This window comes from Haliotis rubra, unplaced genomic scaffold (assembly GCF_003918875.1).
Source record: "Haliotis rubra isolate DU_JTF1 unplaced genomic scaffold, ASM391887v1 Scf775, whole genome shotgun sequence".
In the NCBI taxonomy this organism is placed as follows: Eukaryota; Metazoa; Mollusca; class Gastropoda; order Lepetellida; family Haliotidae; genus Haliotis; species Haliotis rubra.
This window is the reverse complement of record NW_025767496.1, coordinates 181,719-208,361: the sequence shown is the minus strand read 5'-3', so window position 1 is coordinate 208,361 and position 26,643 is coordinate 181,719. Positions and strand designations below refer to the sequence as shown.

At 41.5% G+C, this 26,643-nt stretch overlaps 1 protein-coding gene across 1 annotated transcript in view; it reads left to right on the top strand.

Moving 5' to 3' along the window:
* The window catches only part of LOC124260772 (phosphatidylinositol phosphatase PTPRQ-like), a 49,296-nt gene extending 22,666 nt beyond the window's left edge, over positions 1 to 26,630 (top strand). Inside the window, exons 15-29 of the mRNA XM_046695090.1 lie at positions 132 to 416; positions 987 to 1,283; positions 2,239 to 2,523; positions 3,197 to 3,493; positions 3,850 to 4,134; positions 6,241 to 6,546; positions 8,414 to 8,710; positions 9,274 to 9,864; positions 10,679 to 10,852; positions 17,984 to 18,007; positions 19,176 to 19,295; positions 20,647 to 20,919; positions 21,898 to 22,203; positions 24,224 to 24,394; positions 25,359 to 26,630. Coding sequence (XP_046551046.1) covers positions 132 to 416; positions 987 to 1,283; positions 2,239 to 2,523; positions 3,197 to 3,493; positions 3,850 to 4,134; positions 6,241 to 6,546; positions 8,414 to 8,710; positions 9,274 to 9,864; positions 10,679 to 10,852; positions 17,984 to 18,007; positions 19,176 to 19,295; positions 20,647 to 20,919; positions 21,898 to 22,203; positions 24,224 to 24,394; positions 25,359 to 25,498 — 3,851 coding nt within the window. The 3' untranslated portion in view covers positions 25,499 to 26,630. The remainder of the gene's footprint in view (positions 1 to 131; positions 417 to 986; positions 1,284 to 2,238; positions 2,524 to 3,196; positions 3,494 to 3,849; positions 4,135 to 6,240; positions 6,547 to 8,413; positions 8,711 to 9,273; positions 9,865 to 10,678; positions 10,853 to 17,983; positions 18,008 to 19,175; positions 19,296 to 20,646; positions 20,920 to 21,897; positions 22,204 to 24,223; positions 24,395 to 25,358) is intronic.
* The last annotated feature ends 13 nt before the right edge of the window (positions 26,631 to 26,643 follow it).

Here is a 26,643-nt window from a genome sequence, read left to right as displayed (position 1 = left end):
TCAACAAACGAAGGGAACTTATAACTTCATGTCATTTAACTGTTTATGCTAGTGTGTGTCTGTTTTGAACCTGCACTCGTTGTTGAATGGTGTCTACGTGACTGGATTCTTCCAACATGCTTGCTTTTCAGTTGAGTCTGACAAACCACGGACAGTGAGAACAACGAATATCGAGTTTGACCATGTCGAATTGTCATGGTATGCTCCTACCGAGCAGAGAAATATCACAGGTTTTGAAGTCCTGCTGACTGACAATGTCACTGGAGAGGTCACAAGTCAAGTCACACCGCCCGGTTCTCGCTACACTCTCACCGATCTCATAGCAGATCGGAAGTACAAAGTTACTGTGACATCATTGCTTGAAGCACGTAAAGGAAAGACTTCCGATGTACTGGAATTTGTAACAAAGCCATTTGGTGAGATGAGAGAATATTGTCAACACCTCCCTTCTCTTTGTAACCATCCCCTGGCTGGGAAAAAATATATATTGCTAATTGTCGAAAAGACATTGGCACATGATAATGAGGACCAAATGTTTTGAAATCTTGAAATCTGTTCACATAATATTCTTATAATACGTATAATGTGTTAATTTGTTGGTTCGTGTAAGGTTGTAAACTAACTGTACTGTTTTGGTATGGTGTCTACCATGCATGTAAATATATTCGAATGTGTGGTGTGTGTGCATGAACTATTTTGAACTGACTATCCCATTCATCTTATCATTACTAATACCAACACAAGTTGTTAGCTGGAGCACGGGGTGCCCTGGAAAACAAGTGTGCTTGTGAAATAAGCGTAATGCAGGTTGTGCAGTGAAGATCTCATTGTGTGAGACAATACATTTGTGTCAGTTCTTTGTGATATATTTCGATCTGTCAATAACAGATGATTTATTCACAATCAAGTAGCTTTGTCCAATTCAATTGCAATGCCCATGTTGTAATAAACAGAGTTTTGACTGAATTTGATAACCTGTGATTCAGTCCCTGCTGTCATCGAAGACGTGACAGTGACGCCACTCAATCAGACCACCCTCCTTGTTCGGTGGAAGGTGCCAGACAGCCCAGGATCGCACGACTACATCAAACTCTACCATGTAGAGTACTGTCTTCTGGATCGATTCCAGAGGGTGAAGGAGACAATGGGCCTGGAGGTGGATGAGGGCGAGGACCATGTCTATGTCACGGGACTGGAGGAGGACACGGAATACAGGATACGGATGAGGTCAGAGACAGAGACTCAGCAGGGCAAATACACAAGAGGAACACGCACTAAAACATGTAAGTGGCCACATTCATGGTCAAACTGCATCTAATCATATTGGAGTCACATTGTAAATGACGCCTGAGCTTTGACGTGATAGTTGTATCAACTAGTGGCTAGCGTAAGATTCGACTAACGGGATCGGGTGGTCAGGCTCGCTGGCTTGGTTGACACATGTCATCGCTTCCCAATTGCGTAGATCGATGCTCATGCTGTTGATCACTGGATTGTCTGACTCAGACTCGATTATTTACGGACCGCCGCTAAATAGCTGGAAAATTGCTGAGTGTGGCGTAAAACTAACCTCACTCACTCACTCACTTGTGGCTAGCTTAGACCCCATTTGAGGTTATGTGATCATTGCAGTTATAGGTGTATTAAAGGCTTTGTTTTTACAATATAGGCTTACATGATTCCCTCTAAGATTCAACGAATTTACGGACTATATCATAAGGATGGGGCATCATTCACTCTAGCAGGTTATTTTTGTATACCCCATTTAATGAAACCGAAGATACATGCATTTATGAATTAGTGAAAAGCCTGCAAAGAAACTTCAATGAAGTCTATTCTTCAGATGACATTGTGCATGCACTTGGTCTCATTTTTCTCACCAAAAAGCGGCAGACAAAAATCAGCTTAAATATTAGATAAACATTTGCAGATGTCGGAGAGATAGTCCAGATGCTAATATTACCCTGAATGTTTTCACATTTATTGGAAAATAAAAGATTTATGACGTTTTAAATTTAATGATGCTATAAAATTATGGTGATAGGAGCTGTTAAATACATGAGCGTGAAGGCTGGATGGTTTGTTTAGGCTTTGATATGATCCCCTTTATGGCTGTCATGTTAATAGTTAATAGCTCATGTGCGTTTTCGAGGATCATTACACTGCAATACTTTTAATATGCTCCGTACTTATGCAACTTTAACGTTGATGTATGATGTGGGTGACGTCTGTGGGCAGTGATGTCTGAGCAGCCTCGACGTCTGCAAGCAACAGAGGTACACTTCAGCTCCATCGGCATTTCCTGGAAGGCGCCCATAAAACAACGAAATATCACCAGATTTAACGTGATAACCTTCGACACCATAGAAGGGACGGAACAGACGAGGGAGATACCACCTAAACTCAAGTTCAGGATCGACAACCTGCTGCCAGACAGAGCATATGGGATCAGGGTGTCTGCTGTGATTGGTGAACAGGAGGGACTGTCGTCCAAAACAATTGAGGTCAAAACCAATCCTTACAGTAAGTGTCATCCGTATATTGACAATCCCGACTGAGATGGCTGGGTTACAGGTTGGAGAGGGTTTTTATAAGTTGTAAGAACTTGCCCCCGAACCTTTTCACTATGTGAATAAAACATGTTTAAACTAAACTAAACAGGTTTGGTCAAAGAACCGCATCTGTGTATTTCATCCTGCAAATTGTGGTCTGAAATAAAACTCAACAAGCAGAAGTTTGATCGCAATGCTTATAGATTGCATTCTACACAGGGAAGACTTTATCGTCAGGAAGGCCTCTGGTTGGTCTAGTGTAAAGATGGTTTGTTGTTACAGCGACAGGTTGTCGCGTCAAACCACAAGACAGTAGAACACGGTACTTTCTGTCTTGCTGTTCCCAAGCTCAACGCTTGGTATTAAGGGGATGAAGGGTATTACTATATGACCGACCCCGTACTGGTACAAGCCGCCTCCACCCGCCAGTAACGAACACCAGTCCCACATAAACAGTATACGAGTAGATATACAATAAGCAGGAACACGGCGGGACATGTGATTAACCTCACCTCACATAAGAATCTAACTATGCTACTATGCACTTAGTATATCGTCAGTTGTATGCACGAATTCGTGATGCAGAAATTGTGAATGTGACACAAACATATCCTGGTCATCACATATGCAGATGTTTGTTCCAGTTCCAAGGGCTCCTACGGAGGTGAAGGCCCACCCAGTGAACGCTACCGCTGTGTACGTTGAGTGGAAGGCACCCGATGACCTGTTCGCAAGGCAGTACGTCATCGGCTTCAACATCCAATACGACCGGTCGCGATCCCGACTTACGGTTGAGAAGTGGAGTCTTGTGGAGCATTATGGGGGAAAGCAAAACTCACTGATTACCTCCCTTGAACCCGACACGGAGTACAATGTGGTGGTGAGGGTGAACACCAAGACCGAGAAGGGAGATCTCAGTCGGCAGATAGCAGTCAAAACCAGTGAGTTCATTACCCTAAGCCTCGAATCATGTCGAGCAGTTACACATAGCACTGTCGCAATGCACAGTCTCAGTGGATTTTGCGACAATTCGGAAAATTGTTTAAGGCATAATCTATACCATATTAATCAAATGCATAAGTATCAAGTGAGAAAGAAATGTCGATGCACCATGCATATTTTTATGCATATAAGACTTGACCTGTTATTATTAGTGCAGCAATGCATCTGCATCTCCAACCCTGAATTTGTTGGCACTGCCTGTCCAAAGAGCTGAATCTAGACAATAACAATCAGGGATTACATCCGCTGAACACCACGACCGTGTATTAGAAATTCTTATGGTTTTATATTAAAGTGGTATCGGCTGAGCCTATGAATCTGAAAACAACACGGGTGACGTTTGACGAGTTTGACTTGACCTGGGACGCCCCCGTGGAAGAGAGGAACATCACTGGATTCGCACTCTACCTCACAGACAGAACCAACAACAGCCGCATCCGGGAGGAGATTCCTGCTGTCCTCACACACACATTCCAGGGTCTCACCCCCAGCACAGTCTACCTGGCTGACGTCGCCTCCATACTCCACAGTGGGGAGGGCATATTGTCACTACAGATTCCAGTTGAGACAGCGCCCTTCAGTAAGTATAAACTGTACAAGAGGATTCTTTAAGTGAACACATAAATAATGTTTGGATGATTTTGCTGTGAAACAGATAATTTGTATCATACAATTGGTTAGTTTCTCGGTGGGATAATTCCCAACTATAAACGGTAATTGTGTTTACAAACTATCACGACGTCGGTGGAGTTACAATCGGCATGTACATATTACTGCGATAGTTTATATCATTATTGAAATATAGAAAACCAGTATAAAATATCGAAAACCATTGTCTTACAGGGGCGGAAGGGTATTTTAACAAGTGAAGGCTTAGAGAATAACCCACGAGGTACGAGTGATTATGGGAAAATGTACCGAGTGAAATTAATGTTCACTGTCCCGAGGTTTAGCGTGGGACTTGAACATTAATTCCACGAGGGACATATTTCCCGTAATTACACGAACATCGTGGGTTTTTCTATTTATTATCCAATCTGTAATTAAACCGAGAAACCTGTATTTATGAACTCAAAGCCTCATCTTCTTATGTAAGTGTTTACAGCTAAATCAGCTGATCGGTATTAATGCGCGGATGAAACCAAACTGCTCAAGTCGAATGGAATCGCATACGAACCACAATATAGCACTGTAGAAAACGGTATGAAAGACAGCACAATTCAACAGTTTCCAAATTCGTTTGATTGCGATTGTATTAGCCACACCATTTTGTAAAGATTAAGTTCAACGAGTACAATCACATATTCAATATTTAGTCGTAGATCGCAAATGTGTCGATCTAACCTACTGGTGTGAGAAGCAGGGTGACTGTTGTTGGGTACAAAACAGCAAAAAAACTGTCAATGTTTTAACATTTACTTATGAAACAGTGACAATCTGCAAGGGAACAATAAAACGCAGGAATAGTGAACCTTATTTTTGAGAAGACGGTACACAATTATGAACGTTTGGCAACATTTTGCTGAAACGGACTGTGACCTAGTTTGGGCTCGCGCCTGTCCTCGTCAGGAACGATAACTCTAAATTCAGTCGAGTCCGAGTCGACATCAGTTTTCGTTCGCAGCCAAAAAGGTGTCATTGTCATGGGCAAAGGTCCATGTAAGATCCTAATGGACCAGGTCACGGACTTTGATTGGCGTTAACTGGGTTGCCATGTTTGTTTGCAAAAGACGATTTTCTAACTTTTGGACAATTTTATATTACAAAACATGTTGTTAAGTAAACGACGCCATTTCATCAACGAAATGTCAAATAAAGCATTAAATTAGCATCAAACTCCTGTATGTTTTTTTGTTGTTCTATTTTAAATTCGAATCAGTGCAATTACAGCACGGCCAGTTCACCAATGAATTGGTGAAATATTATTAATGAACGTAGTGGTGTGAAAGGATTTCTGGCATCCAGTGAAAATGTACTAATATACGATCGACCAATCAATGTCGAGAATCACGGAATTGCACATTGTGAAAATAAAAAAAAATTTTACACGGGGTCTCATCACCCGCATAGGTAAGAAAACCATGTAAGCATAAACGCGAATTATGCTTAGCCACACTGCTAGCAGGCGCGGTTTGATTCCAGATCTGTGCTTGTGGACATCTGCAGTTTATAGTCTCTTTTCTAGGTTGAAAAACGTAATAATTATTGATTTGGCCGAAAGTTTACCTTGTTTCGTTTAGTTGCTGAGTGGGACTTCATTCTAAACGTCTTGACAGGACGGCAAACGGAGAACAAAGGGGACGTTCTATTGATTAGAGTTAGCTCCCCTTTTGCAAAGGACAGTTGGATGGATTGTTGTGAAACACGGTCACCGGCCGACACTGAACAAGCTGTCGTCTTTTCGGCTGTATATACAATGCAATGGCAATACATTCACTGTTTTCACAGGAAGACTGAATAATCACATAAATTCTGACAATTGTGTAAGGCAAGTCAGCAATCCCTACCACCCGATCCCATCAGTCGCCTTACATGTTCGCTGAAGACAATTTCTAACCCCGATCTTCACGTGTCATCTGTGATCTGCGCATACCTTTTGAACTTTCTGTCATCATTGCTTCATCTGCATTAACAATTCGAGTGTGAACAATTATGTTACTCCAAAATGTCACATTGTTTCTTTTAGTTCCTGATGCTCCATCCGAGGTCCAGGCGAGGTCATTCAACTACTCTACCATAGCTTTCCAGTGGCAGCTCCCAGACGACCGCGCCTCCCGCGTCTACATTAAGGGCTCCCAGATCCTGTATACCAAGCTGAGTCGGGATGCGAGTCCCCCTGTTACTAGGCAACACCAGGTGCTCGGTAGGGGAGGCTCCGATCTTCTGACGTCACTCGAGGAGGACTCCACGTACACTGTACAGATTCGGGCGTTCTCTGACACAGCCGAAGGGAAACTGAGTCGGGCCATCACAATATCAACGCCTCCGAAAGGTACCCGTGTCTTCATAATATCTACCTTATACATTATAATGTCCACCCCTCCAGCAGATAACGGTGTCAACTACCAATACCAGGGCCTCTGACAATTAACTATGTCATCACAACACCCGCTCCTGTATGTCAACACAATATGATTCCCTGAAAAGGGTGACTGAGTCATCAATGTATTAGTCTCTGGCACTACGTTAACCACCCTCTGACAGATGACTGTGTCATCCCATTATCAGTCCATCTGACAGGCTGTTGTCATCACAATATCAGTCGCACTGACAAATGACTGCTCGGTGACAATATCAATCCATCTGACAGGTGATCGTGTCATCACAATATCAGTCGCAACAGGTGATCGTGTCATTACAATATCAATCTGACAGATGATCGTGTCATCACAATATCAATCCCACTGACAGGTGATCGTGTCATCACAATATCAGTCGCACTGACAGGTGATCGTGTCATTACAATATCAGTCGCACTGACAGGTGATCGTGTCATTACAATATCAATCCCACTGACAGGTGATCGTGTCATCAGTCAATGATCGTGTCATTACAATATCAGTCGCACTGACCGGTGATCGTGTCATTACAATATCAGTCCACTGACAGGGTGATCGTGTCATTACAATATCAGTCGCACTGACAGGTGATCGTGTCATTACAATATCAGTCCCACTGACAGGTGATCGTGTCATTACAATATCAGTCGCACTGACAGGTGATCGTGTCATTACAATATCAGTCGCACTGACAGGTGATCGTGTCATTACAATATCAGTCCCACTGACAGGTGATCGTGTCATTACAATATCAATCCCACTGACAGGTGATCGTGTCATCACAATATCAGTCGCACTGACAGGTGATCGTGTCATTACAATATCAGTCCCACTGACTGATCGTGTCACAATATCAATCCACTGACAGGTGATCGTGTCATTACAATATCAGTCGCACTGACAGGTGATCGTGTCATTACAATATCAGTCCCACTGACAGGTGATCGTGTCATTACAATATCAGTTCCACTGACAAATGACTACTCGACGGCAATATGAATCCCTCTGACAGGTGATCGTGTCATCACAATATGAATCCCTCTGACAGGTGATCGTGTCATCACAATATGAATCCCTCTGACAGGTGATCGTGTCATCACAATATGAGTCCCTCTGACAGGTGATCGTGTCATCACAATATGAGTCCCTCTCTGACAGGTGATCGTGTCATCACAATATCCCCTCTGACAGGTGATCGTGTCAGGGACTATTATATTTATATTCACGGCCATACAGGCCAACAGGTAACTGTTTTAAAGCGCTATCCGCCCATGGAAGATACCATCGATTGGATGTTGCATGATGAATTTCTCTCTTAAATGTTTCCAACGCATTTGTTAGCCACTGCGCAAGATGTGTCCAGGTTGTTAAGGACAACAAGAATGACTCAACTGCTGTGTAACATTTGAATGAGTAATAGCTATCGTCCAAAACATGAGACAATGCTTAGGAGAAATCAAGTGATTGCAGATAACTGACTTGGCAGCATGACGCTTCCTAAATCATTGTGACGTCATTGGTTATCATGGCATCACCTTACTATTGGCATTTAATTACTCATTATCTGTACGTTTTACGCCCAAGGCATTGATAATTATTTAAATGTGTGAGAGAATGAGTTTATATAGAATCGCATCCTCGTGTTAACACGAGCTTCGAACTCATTTAGACTCATGTTGATATAAATGTAATATCAGAATGCATGGAGATGTAAGTTCCTGTATACTACCTATATATCAAATACACGAATGGAGTCTGACGATGACTTGCTGTTCATCAATAAAACCCTTTCTGTTATAGTCCCAGACTGGTCACCAGAGCTGTTGACCGCGAGTGTGGAGTACGACGCGTCCGTGAGACTGGAGTGGTACGTCCACTCTCCAAAGGCTGCACTGGACCATACCCTCAATTACGAGGTGCAGTACTTCCGCCAGCCGGACCCCTTCAGTGACATGTATGTGAGGGACCTGGAGTCTGGACCCACTATAATCGACAACCTGGAGACCCATTCCACGTACTCCTTCCGGCTGCGAGCCTACAACCCGTCTGGCACCGGACCATGGAGCAGCAGTCTTGAAGCCACACTAGACGGACCAGGTACAGACAATCCTTATAGCAGAGCTATGCCCCACAGGTCTTCTTGCATGCTCAAACAGTTTGTTGCTTAGACGGTTTCAGTGACACTAAGAACCGCTTCGAGCATCTCTAGGTTTGCTCTTATGTGTGTCTCCAAATCAGAAACCCATGAAGATCCGGGTTAGAATTGCTCTTCAGTAACCCATACTTGTCGTAAGAGGCAACTAACGGGATCGGGTGGTCAGCCTCGCTGACTTGGTTGACACGGGTCATCGTATCCCAATTGCGTGGATCGATGCTCATGCTATTGATCGCGTGATTGTCTGGTCCAGACTCGAATATGTACAGACCGCCACCATATAGCTGGAATATTGCTGAGTGCGGCGTAAAACTAAACTCAATCAATCAATCCAAACCAGAAAACTTCAAACAAAGCAGTTGATTTTTCAAATTTATGAGTGTCCTAATCTATGATATATGTACTATTATTGTAACATTAAGCGAATAGACTACTAATGCATCAAATGTTATTAAATAGAAAAATAAATTTTACATTTAGAAAATATCGAATCGGTTTATTCCAGATCTTGGGGTCGTGGATATCACACATATCAACAGGACCGGACCTTATTCCTCCAAAGTTCGCTGGGTTCAGAGGGGCAGGACGGAGTACGCCGTCCAAGGTTACCGCGTGTACTACACTCCAATCGACTACAAGTTCCAGCCTGTTCCAGGGCAGAGATTCCTTGATTCAGTGGGAACTCGGAACCGAGTAGACATTATCCGTAGTTTGCGTCCAGAGCAGTACTATTTCGTACAGGTTGCTGCTTTCGCTGACGAGGGAATTGGAAGACGCTCAGATGTTGCCTTCCTCCCTGACATGGACTATCCGCGGATCCTGCTGGGACCACGTGACACAAAGATTGCTGCCAAGCTGGCTGTGACCTTCTCTTGCAAAATCGTTGGAGAGCCAGGGTATACAGTATACTGGAAGAAAGGTCCAAAACGGATTACCAGGCGGTTATCAAGATTTCAATATAAAATAGATAACGGGACGTCAATATTAAGGATCAAATCGGCTCGGCCACGTGACACCGGCACGTATGACTGTATACTAAATGTAAATAATACATTGTACACAAAAAGTGCAAAACTGGAGGTATACGATCAGGCGGGTGAGTAGCTGTGGAACTCTGTTTATGTCACGCACTTGTGTTTGTGCCCGTCATGTCTGGCACGTGGGTTTATCTTGACACGTGTGTTTATGCCGGACACGTGTGTTTATCACAGACCTATATCTATATGTCTGGAGGTGTGCTCATATTTCTTTTGGAAACAAGAATCACTTTAGCTCAATTTAGTGTTATGTTGGGGCGGTGGAGTAGCCTAGTGGTTAAAGCGTTGGCTCGTCACGCCGAAGACCCGGGTTCGATTCCACACATGGGCACAATGTGTGAAGCCCATTTCTGGTGTCCCCCGCCGTGATATTCCTGGAATGTTGCCATGAGCGGCAAAACACTAAACTCACTCACTCACTCAATAATGTTATGTGGAAAACATATTTTTATGAGTTTTTATTCTGATCTTTGTTCATAGTCCCAAACCTATACAGCTGCACGGCATTCTAAAGCCCGTTTGTTCCTGATAGAGAATACTTCTAATGAGAGTAGATATCTCCCACAGTTATCAGCATATTCTCAAATGTGGGCCACAAATCGAAACTGAATTCAAATATGTTTTTGTTCTCCGCCACACTCTGCAATACTCCATATGTATGATCGCGGTCTGTAAGTAGTTGCGTCTGGATCTGACAATCTACTGAAACTAGTGATTGACATCATGAGCATCGATCTTTGAAGTGGAATCAAAGTATGAGTAAAGACGTTACAAGCTGTCAGTCAGTCCTTCAGTAAAAGTATGTTGAAAATATTGTTGTAGTTTGCAACACATGTTCATATCGATTAACGGACACCTGGTCCGCGTTTACAGAAATTCCATCTGGGTACCCATCCTTCACCCGTAACCCAACTCTGACGTCAGTAGAGACTGGCTCCAATACCTCCTTCATCTGCGAGGCGTCGGGAAATCCAATCCCCATCATCAAATGGCACAAGAACAACATCCCCCTCCAGGAGAACAACAAGTTTGTCATCACGCAGATCGGTAAGGCTCAAGTAGAACATTGCAGCGCTAGCTGGACGGTCTGTTGTCAAACATAGTCGCCCGTCAACTCACTATGCATTATTATTCTGTGATAACGTAGACGTAGGCCGTCAGATAACTCAACATACATTATTCAGTGAAACTGTAGACGTAGGCCGTCAGATAACTCAACATACATTATTCAGTGATACTGTAGACGTAGGCCGTCAGATAATTCAACATACATTTTTCGGTGAAACTGTAGACGTAGGCCGTCAGATAACTCAAGATACATTATTCAGTGATACTGTAGACGTAGGCCGTCAGATAATTCAACATACATTTTTCAGTGAAACTGTAGACGTAGGCCGTCAGATAACTCAACATACATTATTCAGTGATACTGTAGACGTAGGCCGTCAGATAACTCAACATACATTTTTCAGTGATACTGTAGACGTAGGCCGTCAGATAACTCAACATACATTATTCAGTGATACTGTAGACGTAGGTCGTCAGATAACTCAACATACATTTTTTCTCAGTGATACTGTAGACGTAGGCCGTCAGATAACTCAACATACATTATTCAGTGATACTGTAGACGTAGGCCGTCAGATAACTCAACATACATTTTTCAGTGATACCTGTAGACGTAGGCCGTCAGATAACTCAACATACATTATTCAGTGATACTGTAGACGTAGGCCGTCAGATAACTCAACATACATTATTCAGTGATACTGTAGACGTAGGCCGTCAGATAACTCAACATACATTATTCAGTGATACTGTAGACGTAGGCCGTCAGATAACTCAACATACATTATTCAGTGATACTGTAGACGTAGGCCGTCAGATAATTCAACATACATTATTCAGTGATACTGTAGACGTAGGCCGTCAGATAACTCAACATACATTATTCAGTGATACTGTAGACGTAGGCCGTCAGATAACTCAACATACATTATCCAGTGATACTGTAGACGTAGGCCGTCAGATAATTCAACATACATTATTCAGTGATACTGTAGACGTAGGCCGTCAGATAACTCAACATACATTATTCAGTGATACTGTAGACGTAGGCCGTCAGATAACTCAACATACATTATTCAGTGATACTGTAGACGTAGGCCGTCAGAGAGATCATCATGTATATAAGATAATGAAGATGCTTGACATCAGATAACTCGAAAATGCACCATTCAGTGACAATGTGGACGTACGTCGTTAGATAACTCAACATGCATCATTCAGTGGTAATGTAGACTTAATTCAACATGCATCATTCAGTGATACTCTTGATGTAACTCAACATGCATCATTCAGTAGTAATGTAGACGTAACTCACCATGCATCATTCAGTGATACTGCAGAAGTAACTCACCATGCATCATTCAGTGATATTGTAGACATGACTCACCATGCATCATTCAGAGATCCTGTAGAAGTAACTCAACATGCATCATTCATTTATACTGTAGAAGTAACTCACCATGCATCATTCAGTGATAATGTAGAAGGAACTCACTATGTACCATTCAGTGATACTGTAGACGTGACTCACCATGCATCATTCATTGATACTGTAGAAGTAACTCACCATGCATAATTCAGTGATAATGTAGAAGTAACTCAACATGCATCGTTCAGTGATACTGTAGAAGTCACTCACCATGCATCATTCAGTGATAATGTAGACGTAACTCACCATGCATCATTCATTGATACCCTAGAAGTAACTCAACATGCATCATTCAGTGATACTCTAGAAGTAACTCACTGTACATCATTCAGTGATACTGTAGAAGTAACTCAACATGCATCGTTCAGTGATACTGTAGACGTGACTCACCATGCACCATTCAGTGATAATGTAGACGTAACTCAACATGCATCATTCAGTGATACTCTAGAAGTAACTCAACATGCATCATTCAGTGATACTCTAGAAGTAACTCACCATGCATCATTCAGTGATAATGTAGACGTAACTCAACATGCATCATTCAGTGGTACTGTAGAAGTAACTCACCATGCATAATTCAGTGATAATGTAGAAGTAGCTCAACATGCATCGTTCAGTGATACTGTAGAAGTCACTCACCATGCACCATTCAGTGATAATGTAGACGTAACTCACCATGCATCATTCAGTGATACTCTAGAAGTAACTCAACATGCATCATTCAGTGATACTCTAGATGTAACTCACTGTGCATCATTCAGTGATACTGTAGAGGTAACTCAACATGCATCGTTCAGTGATACTGTAGAAGTCACTCACCATGCATCGTTCAGTGATACTGTAGACGTAACTCAGCATGCATCATTCAGTGATAATGTAGACGTAACTCACCATGCATCATTCAGTGATACTGTAGACGTAGACTGTCAGAGAACTCAAGAACCGAGAGGTTCTCAACACGAGAATGAATGAGGTCTCAGTGCTCTTAGAAAACCGAATTCGAGTGTCGTAAACTGACATCTGCAAGGACTGAGACACACATTCATGAGATACACGAATGTATACCTGTACACATACTTTAAAGGTCAAACCTTCTTTCACATCATAGAACTACAGCAACGTCAATGCGTGTATTGCACGTGCACCAACCAGTTAGCCACTCACGTTGCCAGAAACCATCAAATGTTTTGCATATTTGATACCAATACCCCTTGTATAGAATGGACGTATGTAATACACATTAATATCACAGCATGTGATCGGCGATATGGCATGTATTGCACATTGGAAGACGCACATCACCACGAACCATCAAATACGTATATGTGTATATTTGATACCTATACCCAAACCGTAAAATGGAGTCGTCATGTACACACTAAAATTGTAGCAAGTGCATTGCGTGAATTGCACGTCCCCAAAGCAGTGAGTGACGTAACAAACCTTGTGTTCAGTGAACCTTTACTTCATCATCTGTCACGTAACACAAGATTACAATACTAAATATTACATGTGTGGTTGCAGGTTCGATTCACATCATAGAACTGTAATGTTTGAAAATCTTGACTTCTAACCAGGACAGTATCAAAGCGAATGAAGTGAAACAGTTAAAGTAAAACCTCAAAGCAGGTCTTACTAAAGATTCCGACTCAAACCTTTCATCTAACACGAAAGAGGTAAAACATCAGACTACGTTTTACTTGAAAGTAAAACCTCCATGTGGATATTCAAAGTCACTCTCGGCTTTGACTCTGTTCGGATACTTGCTGAGAGCAAATAAACCTTGTTCTGAACAATAAAAAGACGTCAAAGGAGGTTTATAATTACAATAATAAATGAAGTTATAACTGGTCTAGCAAGCGCATATAAGGTAGTTGTCTGATGAGCCACGCGCTCACAGGCACGCAGCAAGGCGTATTCGAAGGCGAGTGATGTCACGTGATACCTTTATGAATGTCATCGTGGGCAGATCCATTGAAAGGTTCTGGAAACAAAATTAAAAAATATCTCCTAGTCGTGATACACTCTCCTAGTCGTGATACACTCTCCTAGTCGTGATACACTCTCCTAGTCGTGATACACTCTCCTAGTCGTGATACACTCTCCTAGTCGTGATACACTCTCCTAGTCGTGATACACTCTCCTAGTCGTGATACACTTGTCAGATGATTCAAGAATGGTTACGTAGTTGTTTCCCGATTGAAAGAGTCATCTCATTGCTTTCATTTGAACATCGTTGTGATATATAATCAAACATATTAGTTTGTTAGCTTGTACAGCAGATAGAATTATTTGAAGACGTTTAATTGTTGATGTCATACCGTTCAATCAGCTGTCGTAGCCGACATTGAGTTTACAATTTCACAAATCATACGATGAGGTTTCGAGTGACACTTGTTTTCTTAGGAGATGCGAACTTGTTAAATCGTGACTGTTAAAATATAAAAATTAGTTCCGACAATTCCAGATATTCATCAAGATAATGGCAACCAAATCGTTTATTCTTAAAAAATCGTGGAACTCTGAAACAACAAATTGACATGACAGACGTGGCATGATCAATGGTAACATAATTACGGTCCGTCAGGTTAACCAGTTTGCATTATTCTTGAATAACATACGAAGAAAATCCTGATGTCTTATTCAGGGATAACTTAAATTAAGATAAATGTGGATCGGCTGGACAAGCACTGTGTATTGGCTGGCCGTGTGTCCCGCTGTCTGAAGGAGTGGAACTTGGCTCATCTGGCAACTTATTAGTGGATACTTACCTGAAATGAATCCGGGAATCCGCTACCAGGTACCCCCTTCAGTGGTATCAATCAATAGACATCTTTGAGATACTTGGCGTTGTTCCACATCCCTTTAGTGCTGTGTGACGTTGCTAGGTGACGTAACGGTTCGGATGGTAAGCTCAGTGTCATCGTAACATGAGCTTCAGTCCCTGGACTCTCTGGTGATGATATCAACCACTTAACCAACTCGTCCATTATTTTCAGACCGCAATATTGAGAACATTTTGTTTTTCTGGGTTTTACGGGCAACAAAAGACAAACGAACAAAGAAAAATACTGTTGTAACTTAGAATCTGGAATTGAGGGTATTACTACTGTTACCCAAAATTGATTAAACAGTGTGATGACGGGTCTGTAGGTTGTGATTCGACGAATTTACTGGGATCAAAATCGTTTATAAATAAAGCTTGTATATCTTAGTAAAAGTAAAGGTATTTGTCAATTCCTCAGCTTAATAAGCAGGAAAATAAAGTTTAGGAGATATCCCTCGATAATGTCTCATTATGTCTGAACATGTATGATAAAAAGTTCCTATTCCAGCAATCAACTGTACTATTTCCATCTGGAAGACTAAACCGACGGCAGTTAGACAGTATTGTTCAATTAAATTAGCGCATCCTGCCTTTGGGCTCAGTTGAAGAATGCACGATTCTGTCAGATATGACGTCTTCCTTTTATTACCGATATCAGCTTACACCTTCTATTTCTACCTGGCCAGTTTTATGTGTTATACAAGAGCGAGATAGGTTGTCGTCAAAAATACAGATATTTGGGTAACTTTTTGATATTCACAACGTTATGTTATAACACCGCTTATATACTACTCACACTTTGCTAAGGGTCACAAAAATGCACAACTTTACTTAAACGTAGATTCATAATTTGAAATTGTATCCATTTAAAACTGGATAAATAATATGGTAACCCCTCTTTAGGCAAACAGTCACTTTAATCTAACCTTATGCACTTAATACATGAGTAACCGTTAAATGGTTTTCATTGTACCAATAAACCATTTTGCAAATCATGGAACGAGTCATTGACCCGAACACAACACCTGTCAATAGCAGATATTGGATCCACAAGATGAAATGACATACTGAAATCTAGGATCCATGCTTACAATAATCTTAGATATGTAAATCCAATTTGACCCCACATCATAGTTTTCAGTTGAAACCATGTTTATCGGTAGATCGGTGTTACCTCACACATGAGCGGTAGATCTATGTTACCACCCTGTAAAACGGTAAATCGATGTTATCGGATATCCACGTGGATTTTATTCCTGTACATGACAAATAAAACATTGTTCTGAATACCGTTTGTGTTCTCATCAGACATTTCTAAATTTGAAGCGAACAAGATAATCACACGCTAGTTTCGCCCGATATGAAAAACAAACAAACAAAGAGATAATCACTTATCACACATTTAGACGTCGATAATATGTACAGAATGCCACAGATGGAGTCGATATATGCCAGAGAGTTCCGCAAAATGTTTTACAGCTGATTATGCATACGTGCTACACTTTTCAATTAACAATCCATTCCCCAGAAACCATTGTCTAAAGATAACCAGTCTATGCGTCACCATGTTCAAACAGACAAGACCATAAAACAGACAGAACGTAACTGGTATTATTTAGATTACTTAAATCACATCTGACTGCCTCGTGCTAACATGTTCACACAATTATTGATTTTCCTTTTTGAACTTTTAATAATATTCCATTTGTATGACTCTCATAAGATGCGCTGTCTTGTTTTGCTTAAACACAGCATTGAAGTAGACAGTGAACCTCAATTGGTTTTGGATTGCCGAAGTGGCGGTAACTTATGCACATAAATCAAGCAATCAATGGTTGACAGGGAACGTGGTGTTGTGTCGTGTAGTCCATATTCACTGCCAACACATCGAATGAACATCAAAGCCCGTTACTCCGTGTGATCTGCAGGCAGTCTTCGGTGATTTCATGTTGTAGTTATATTTAATGGTGCCGGTCGCATACGATTATTTAAAGCTACATTTACAGAAAATAACAGATTGATTTCTGGGTCGCTGGAGAGACTCCTTCTGTAACAGTACTGCTGGATGTCTGAAGTAACCGTTATCTAAATACAATGACCCGGTCTGAAATGTCCACATCAGTATTGCTGCCGTCATGATCATCCATTGACGGCTTAAAACTAGCTGCATAAGATATGGACCGTGTGGACGTCTTGTGTTTTATAATCTCAAGGTTGTCCCACAATACCCTTTGCCTGCCTGGAAACGCACCACTCATTCAACAGTATTCCCCGGCGTTTTGTATCTCATTTGTCTCTCCCATCCGGTTTCTCTGCAGAAGAGAATGGATGTGAGAAGCGCACTCTGTAATATGAATCATCTCATTGGTTGATTTTGTTCATTAAGTAAAAAGGTTTGTCGTCAAGCCCTGTCCCAGTATATGGTATGCGATAACAAAGATCCCAACATCTCTAGACAGTCATCCAACATACCACTAAGCGGGTCTTGGTAACAGGACTTAGTAAACAGTTAGTACAACAAATGAGAATTTTTTTCAGACAGTTTGTGTGACCATTAACGCCTGAAAATATTTCATTGATCGTCAGTGTTGCATGAAAAGAGGACGATAAATTTATGTCATTTAATACCGGCATGCGCATACCATCTAATTTAATTGCACCAATTGTGGAGCACTGTCCCAAATACCACGAGAGAGAGAGGATGCATCGTACGATCACGAGCTCTGCGTTAACATGTATGCATCTCACCTAGAAATTCTGTTTGGTTTGCCTAATTTCATCGTGACACTCGTATGACGTATGTTATTTATGTATTAAGTACTCTTGCGCTGATAACCGATTCGACTTACAGTTACAGTGTATGGCAAGCGAGGTGGTGAGTATGGGTCTTCTGACAATTCACTGTCACATTGACCTACTTTCGTGACTTCGCTCTCCCTATCTTCCCTATCGCTGTAACGGAACCTCTTGCTTAATGAAATCTCATCTTAACCAAACTGTCACGGCGCATGAAAACAGCCAACTCTGTTTCTTTCATTGTAGGCTATATGTTCATCATATATAAGGTTCGTTCTCACCTGAAATATATTATGCATTTATTTTTACATTCACCAAATCATAACTTTATTTTGATTGCTGACTGTGGCTTAAAACAACAAGCACAACACACACCTTCTGAAATATTTGGTTATTATGACACGGGGAACACACGTGGAACTCATCACAGGAATGCTTACTCGCACCCTTACGTTTACTTACACGTGCAACACACCTTCAGTATATTACACATGTGCACCACACGTCAATTACGGTAACATGTGCGTGATGTCGTATAACAATGTACACGCCCATTATTTGCCAACTGATATTTTTCAACATCTGTCTAAATGTATGCACATTATATCTTTATGCATGCTATATGTTGTCGCGTTTATTGTTGTCGTGGTCGGTGTTGCTGTAGATCGTACATTATTAATAGATAGTTTGTGTATGTTGTTGTAGACGTGGGTGTTGTGTCGCATCATCTGTAGATATTAATGTTGAAGCCAGTGCTGTACACGATCACAAGGATGTGAAGTGAATTGGTGAGTGCGTGAATGCGTGAGTGAATGAGTGAGTGCCTGAGTGATTGAGTGAGTGGCAAACAGGTCTCCGGGGGCGCCCAAGGGACGCAACTCTGCACAGCAAGTTGCGACTGCTCTCTCTTTGGATACAAGATCACTTCTAAACTATAACAGCTGTTATTGAAGCTGGGCAGTGTCTGACACATGAAACACCGCGCTTGTTGCATACCCTGTGAACAGCATTATCATTTAATATAATTAATAATACTTAATGACTTGATGACAAATGACAAATGTGCTCACTGCTGAAACTTTAATTAAGACATTTGTGGCTTTAAATAATACAACACAACTTTCTCATCATGCATTTTGGACCCAGAGAGATCTATTTTGTCAATATCTGTATTACACGTTGAGACGCATATACTATCGTGAAATACTCTTCTATGTGTGGTACAAATGTCACTGTGTTTGTTGCAGGACGGGAGAGCAGGCTGTGGATCCTAAACGCTACTGTGAGCGACATGGGCAAATATGTCTGCTCGGCCGAGAACAGGTTCGGCACCATCTACAACTTTGATGCTCAGCTATACGTCAAATGTACGTCATGTGGAAACCAGTCTCTTGTTCTTGTCTTCTTGTGATACGCCATTGTTACGTGTTAATGAGGGGCGGTGGGGTAACCTGGTTAAAGCATTCTCTTGTCACTCCGAAGACCCGGGTTCGATTCCCCACTTGGGTACAGTGTATAAAGCCCACTTCTGGTGTCCCCCGCCGTGATAATGCTTGAATATTGCTAAAAAGCGGCGTAAAACTAAATCAATCACACGTGTTAATGTGTAATGACATATATCGTACGTCAGTGGATTGTTGCCCATGTTATCAACCATTAATTTTGTCTGGCCCCCATCCGTTTCTTTAATGTTAACGTGATATAGCGTTAATAGTGCTAACTAACTATGGGGCAAAAACACATTCACTGAGTATTGTTGCCCGTGCTGTTAATGTCAAATCTTGAAATAATGATCCCGCATTGCGCAGTGTAACCAGTTTTAGCACTCATCAGATTGAAGAGATTAACGTTTTTATCTTGGTTCGGGAAATTGCTTAAGAACGTGATTACGTTATCTTCGAGACTCTGGAGGAAATTTCTCATTTAAATTTTTCATTTGTATGATTTGTTCGGTATTTGGTTTTAGACGTGGTTGATTCTATATTTGTTCTCTGAAATGAAAGCCAACTTCAAGTGGCAGTATATGGTGTATTGAACCAATAACATAAATAACAAGGCCGTTATTCTGAGTGAGTGAGTGAATGATTTGGGTTTAACGGCGTTCTCCAGTTGTACCACTGCGTTTCTGCGTAATGTGAGAGGAATGGCGGGAGTGAGTGAGTGAGTTTAGTTTTACACCGCACTCAGCATATTCCAGCTATATGGCGGCGGTCTGTAAATAATCGAGTCTGGACCAGACAATCCAGTGACCAACAGCATGAGCATCGATCTATGCAATTGGGAACCGATGACATGTGTCAACCAAGTCAGCGAGCCTGATCACCCGATCCCGTCAGTCGCCTCTTACGACAAGCATAGTCGCCTTTTGTGGCAAGCGTGGGTTGCTGAAGACCTATTCTACCCGGGATCTTCACGGGCCATGGCGGAAGTGATGCGGGTCTCAACTATGGTGAAACTCACAAATACATGTATGGTGCTGGCAAGCCTAGAAACATTCAGGCGACGCGGTGTTCGACCCCGCAGTCATTGGTTTCTGGCGTACCCAAGGGACGCATCTCAACGGAACCTCCTTTACTTCCATTACCATTAGCGATGCAATTTAATATTTGAACATGAAATAATTCAAGACGTCATATCTTTACACCCCATTTTTTGTTCCGCCATGTTCGGCTTTCATAAAATATTGTGCATTAATCATGTGCATTTTAAAATTGCCAGTGAGGAAATATCCGCCTGAATTTACGGAGTTTCCCAAAGATGCTTTTGTGAAGCCCGGATCGAGCGTCACACTGTCATGCGCAGCAGATGGCGAGCCTAAGCCAACGATACGCTGGCTTGTTGACAAGACCTATGTGGAAACAACGGAGATTTCTACTGGGCGAGGACAGCTCGTGTTGCCGGAGGTGTATGTGTCGGCGTTGTACACGTGCGAGGTGGAAAACATCAAGGGGAAGGACAGTATCGATGCCCGCATCCAGATCGACAGGACAGGTGAGAACCTACGTCCAGAACTCTGATGTTCCTTTGTATGTTTGTTGTATAACGCCGCACTCAGGATTATTCCAGGTTTCTGGCATCGGTCCGAAAGAAACCGAGTCGGGACAAGAAAATCTCAAGGTTTCTTATTCTGAAACCAAGTGTAGAATTCCTGTCTTGAGTGTAAATGCCAATCGACAAAGATTTTGTTGGTTGGTTTGTTGTTCAATGCCGCAATGGATCGGTAAGTAATCAAGTCTGGACCAGACAATCCTGTGATCAACATCATGGGCATCGATCTACGCAATTGGGATGCGATGACATGTGTCAACCAAGTCAGCGAGCCTGACCACCCGATCCCGTTAGCCGCCTCTTACGACAAGCACAGGTCAATCAAGTGAGAGCTATTGTGAACAGAAACTGTAATGCTCAAAAGAAGTTAAAGAAAAATATGCTGTAGTTTATCTGTCGAAGAACATGTCATGACAGCTTCTTAAAAGTATTGTGTGATGAAAGAATTGAGTTTAGCTGTTTTTTCTTGTGTGTAGTACGCTTTTCGTATGTGGATCAAATTGCCACGGCGACATGGTGCTTCCAGGCATCTCAATCGGTACTGTGCAGTTGTCTACCTTAGCACTGCAAGGATCCACTGTTGTGTCTTTTGCCTACTTCAAAGCTGATCTGATTTCATTTAGGCTACCGTGCCTTAAAATAATTGGAATAATGTTCAATTGTGTAACATGTAGATATTATAATGTAGACATACTTTCGGACTGTGTGCGTAGCCTAATGGTTAGGGTGCTGAATTTGAAGAACACTAAATTTCAGTTCAGGCCTTATCTCACGTGATCAACATGCTATTGCAAGAAAAATAAGTTTAGATGGAATATTTGTGAACAAAAGTTTCAACCGCAAATCAGATTTAAATAGTTCCTCCCAAATTCAAATTTTCAACATGAACGTAGTGCGCACATGTGTTGTTTCTGTCTACAGTTAAGTTCAAAGGCGTCATTCTCCAGAAACCCATGGCAAAAGCAGTGGTAGTTGGAGACTCCGTCAGCTTCTTCTGCCACGGGGTGGGACAGCCCAAGCCCAATGTGTTCTGGGAACGGAACGGGAAGCGACTGTCCCGCCAGGACTTTGACCAGACCTACTACCTGGAGGAGAGAGACGGGATGTCGGTGTTGGAGGTGGGGAAAGTTCAGGAGAGACGTGATGAGGGCACCTTCTCCTGCACTGTGGAGAATGACCTAGGCTACAGTGAAGCGGCCACAGCACTTACAGTTTACAGACAGAACGGTACTGACATCATACCAATGTTAGATTTGTTTCACTCGATTACGTGATACCATCAACCATGATGCATTGCTCTAATACCTGAATACATCCACATTAATAATGGAATGTGATAGTGGAGTCTCTTTGGGGTTTTCCATTCCCTAAGTCGGCGCAGACCTTTAAATCGTTTACATAATTTCAAGCACAGACCATTAAATCGTTTTCATAATTCCAAACACAGACCTTTAAATCGTTTTCATAATTCCAAACACAGACTTTAAAATCGTTTTCATAATTCCAAGCACAGACCTATAAATCGTTGACATAATTCCAAGCACAGACCTATAAATCGTTGACATAATTCCAAGCACAGACCTATAAATCGTTTTCATAATTCCAAGCACAGACCTATAAATCGTTGACATAATTCCAAACACAGACCTTTAAATCGTTTTCATAATTTCAAGCACAGACCTATAAATCGTTGACATAATTTCAAGCACAGACCTATAAATCGTTGACATAATTCCAAACACAGACCTTTAAATCGTTTTCATAATTCCAAGCACAGACCTATAAATCGTTGACATAATTCCAAGCACAGACCTATAAATCGTTGACATAATTTCAAGCACAGACCATTAAATCGTTTTCATAATTCCAAACACAGACCTTTAAATCGTTTTCATAATTCCAAGCACAGACCTATAAATCGTTGACATAATTCCAAGCACAGACCTTTAAATCGTTTTCATAATTTCAAGCACAGACCTATAAATCGTTTTCATAATTCCAAGCACAGACCTATAAATCGTTGACATAATTCCAAACACAGACCTTTAAATCGTTTTCATAATTCCAAGCACAGACCTATAAATCGTTGACATAATTCCAAGCACAGACCTATAAATCGTTGACATAATTTCAAGCACAGACCATTAAATCGTTTTCATAATTCCAAACACAGACCTTTAAATCGTTTTCATAATTCCAAGCACAGACCTATAAATCGTTGACATAATTCCAAGCACAGACCTATAAATCGTTGACATAATTTCAAGCACAGACCTATAAATCGTTGACATAATTCCAAGCACAGACCTATAAATCGTTGACATAATTCCAAGCACAGACCTTTAAATCGTGTTCATAATTCCAAGCACAGACCTATAAATCGTTGACATAATTCCAAACACAGACCTTTAAATCGTTTTCATAATTCCAAACACAGACCTATAAATCGTTTTCATAATTCCAAGCACAGACCTATAAATCGTTGACATAATTCCAAGCACAGACCTATACATCGTTGACATAATTTCAAGCACAGACCATTAAATCGTTTTCATAATTCCAAACACAGACCTTTAAATCGTTTTCATAATTCCAAACACAGACTTTAAAATCGTTTTCATAATTCCAAGCACAGACCATTAAATCGTTGACATAATTCCAAGCACAGACCTATAAATCGTTGACATAATTCCAAGCACAGACCTATAAATCGTTGACATAATTCCAAGCACAGACCTATAAATCGTTCACATAATTCCAAGCACAGACCTTTCAATTGTTTACATAATTCCAAGCACAGACCTTTAAATCGTGTTCATAATTCCAAGCACAGACCATTAAATCGTTGACATAATTCCAAGCACAGACCTATAAATCGTTCACATAATTCCAAGCACAGACCTTTCAATTGTTTTCATAATTCCAAGCACAGACCTTTAAATCGTGTTCATAATTCCAAGCACAGACCTATAAATCGTTTTCATAATTCCAAGCCGTTTTAAAGTGGCACAATCACCCGCATAAGCCAGTGGAGCCTCTTTCTTGTTTTCTATTCCTAAAGTCGGTGCGGACCTTTAAATCGCTTACATAATTCCAAGCCGTCACTTTTCTGGAATGGTTAGAAAGTGGCACAATCACTCACTTAAGCCGTGAAGCAAAATCCTTAGTAAACCTTGCAGACATCATCCTCAGCTAAGTTCTTATAGATTGTTGCTCTTTGTGTATTTGAGTCAGACTGCGTTTTCAGAGAGACCTGAAGACTTCCCAACGATTACGAAACATCCTGTGGTGACGGCAGCGGCTCGGGGGGACAGGATTCGACTACATTGTACCTCTAGTGACCCGACGGCCACTGTCACGTGGTACAAGGACAGGTTCCCTCTGAAGCTAACTCAAAGGGCCAAAGTCACCATGAAAGGTACGTTCTAGCATCTCCCACTGCTGCGGACCACTTCACAGTCCGAGTTGGTCCACAGTACCATACACCTGTTGTGTGAGGCACACAAGTAGATAGCTAGGTCGCACAGTCAGCCAAGTCACTGATCCGGACCGATGAGGACTGGCGACAGTGTCTGCACTAAATCATAATACTTTATTGAAAACGACGAAAACCTTACAAACATATGACTTAAACCTCACCAGCTATCCACGGTTATGAAAGTAAGCAGGAGCCCAAATTATTTGCGGTGTTCCGACTAACCCAAACGCACTTGGAAATTCAACATATTTCATAAAAAAATGGATTAGCCTATTCAGTATACTTTTGCCACGATGAGCCATGCACACAGCTTTGATCCCCAGGAACAAAGCGTAAAGCCCAGTCCTCGTGTTACTAGCCTAGATATGGTTGAAGTATTGCTTTCCCACAGTCACCCCAGACAATGAGAAAATGGACTATAATATCTTATATGAATTAGAGCATTGAAGGCTGTATTTGTTATGTACATATATCTCTTAAAACTCTTGTTATTATAATGTTTTTTATCCGCCCTGTGTTCATCGTCAGACTGACGGGTCGGTCGCCCGGTCGGAATATAATAAATAATGGGAAAATACCCTCCCTTTGATCGAGAATCCAACAATGTGTTATTTGTTGAAGACGTGCAAACATGGATTCAAAGTTTTATCGACTATTGTGAAGTATTTAAACTGAATCGGCATCGTTGCAGAGAGCTTTGAAGACACATAAAGAACAATAGCGTTTGTTCCTGTTGTCAAATGTTCGTGCAAATAACACAGCGTGTTTTCAGGGCGGGATGATATATTTATTCAAGCATGGACTGGAATATTTATTTGTGTATGAGTGGAATAGTGATTTACGAAATGCTGTTGACACATACAACCACATACAGATGGTCTAACATGATCTTTGTTTCCGGCAGATGGAGCCAGTGAGCTCAGGATCCTGAAGGCGCGGGAGTCGGACTACGGGAAGTACCACTGTTCCATGGAAAATCAGTCTGGCATCGTGTATTCCAAGAGAGCCATGCTATACATACGTCGCGCCGTCAGGAAAGTGTAATGTTTGCCCCAGTAGTCCGTGTTGTGCCGATGCTCGTGTTGTTTGCGTGTACATAAGCTTCTCCATGTGCCATTGCTGTGAAGAATACATGTACTTCTAGACAGAATTACACTACACTGAAACCTTCATGGCTCGAACTTCAGTAAGACGAACTCCAATAATATCAACAATCTGTTCCACACTGAAATACCCTACCATGAAACATCCTTACCTGGAACTTCAGTAAGCTTAACTCCAATGATATCAGCAACCTGTTCCACACTGAAATACTGTGCAGTGAAACCTCCTTAATAATTTCAGCACCATGCTTATCTCGTACGACCAAAATTGAAACAAATATTCGATGTTCCCTCGGACTTCCGGTTACTGAGATCACAAGATGTGCTTATGCTTGATGCAGCTCAGTAGGTGGGCGAGTTAAATGAAACTTTGGTTAAATATAACATTCTGCTGTTTGGCTGCGTATGACTAAATGACTGTGTAAATCCTGTGCTGATTGGTTCGTTATAAGGATGTAGTTACTTCACAACTCTGTCCTTTTTGCATGGCTTTGTATCCAATGACAGTACAATATATAAAGCCCGTGCATTTTGATTGGCTCAGCAGTTGTGTGACGTATCTAGTGGTTAGTTGGAGTAAGGGGCTGAGGCGTGGCAGCATTATTGGACATACACAGGTTCATTCTGTATATTTACTCAACTTCCAAATACATAGTTTCGCTTATAGTCAGTAGGCAGACTCCCTGCTGTTGACGTGGGCATGGTCAACCAGTAATTGACGTCCAGTATGTGATTAACATAGGCATGAAAAGTCCTTTCCCGGACACGATTAGAGCCCCGATCAAAAGTTTGCCTTTAATATCCCCTAAATAAGATTGATACTGAAATTATCGTTATTGGTCTCTATATGCAACAGTATGAAGGGATTCGTTTTAAGTGTTTAATACAATGAACCCAGCCTACATGTTCCATGCCGTAGTTCCCGAGGTTAGTTGTATGGTGTACCGAGGTTAGTTGTATGGTGTACCGAGGTTAGTTGTATGGTGTACTGGGGGTAATTGTATGGTGTACAAAATGAGAGCGTCATGTTGTGTCTTTGCTACTTTGTGAAATAAAAAAATAATGTCCTATCACATTGTGTTTCTC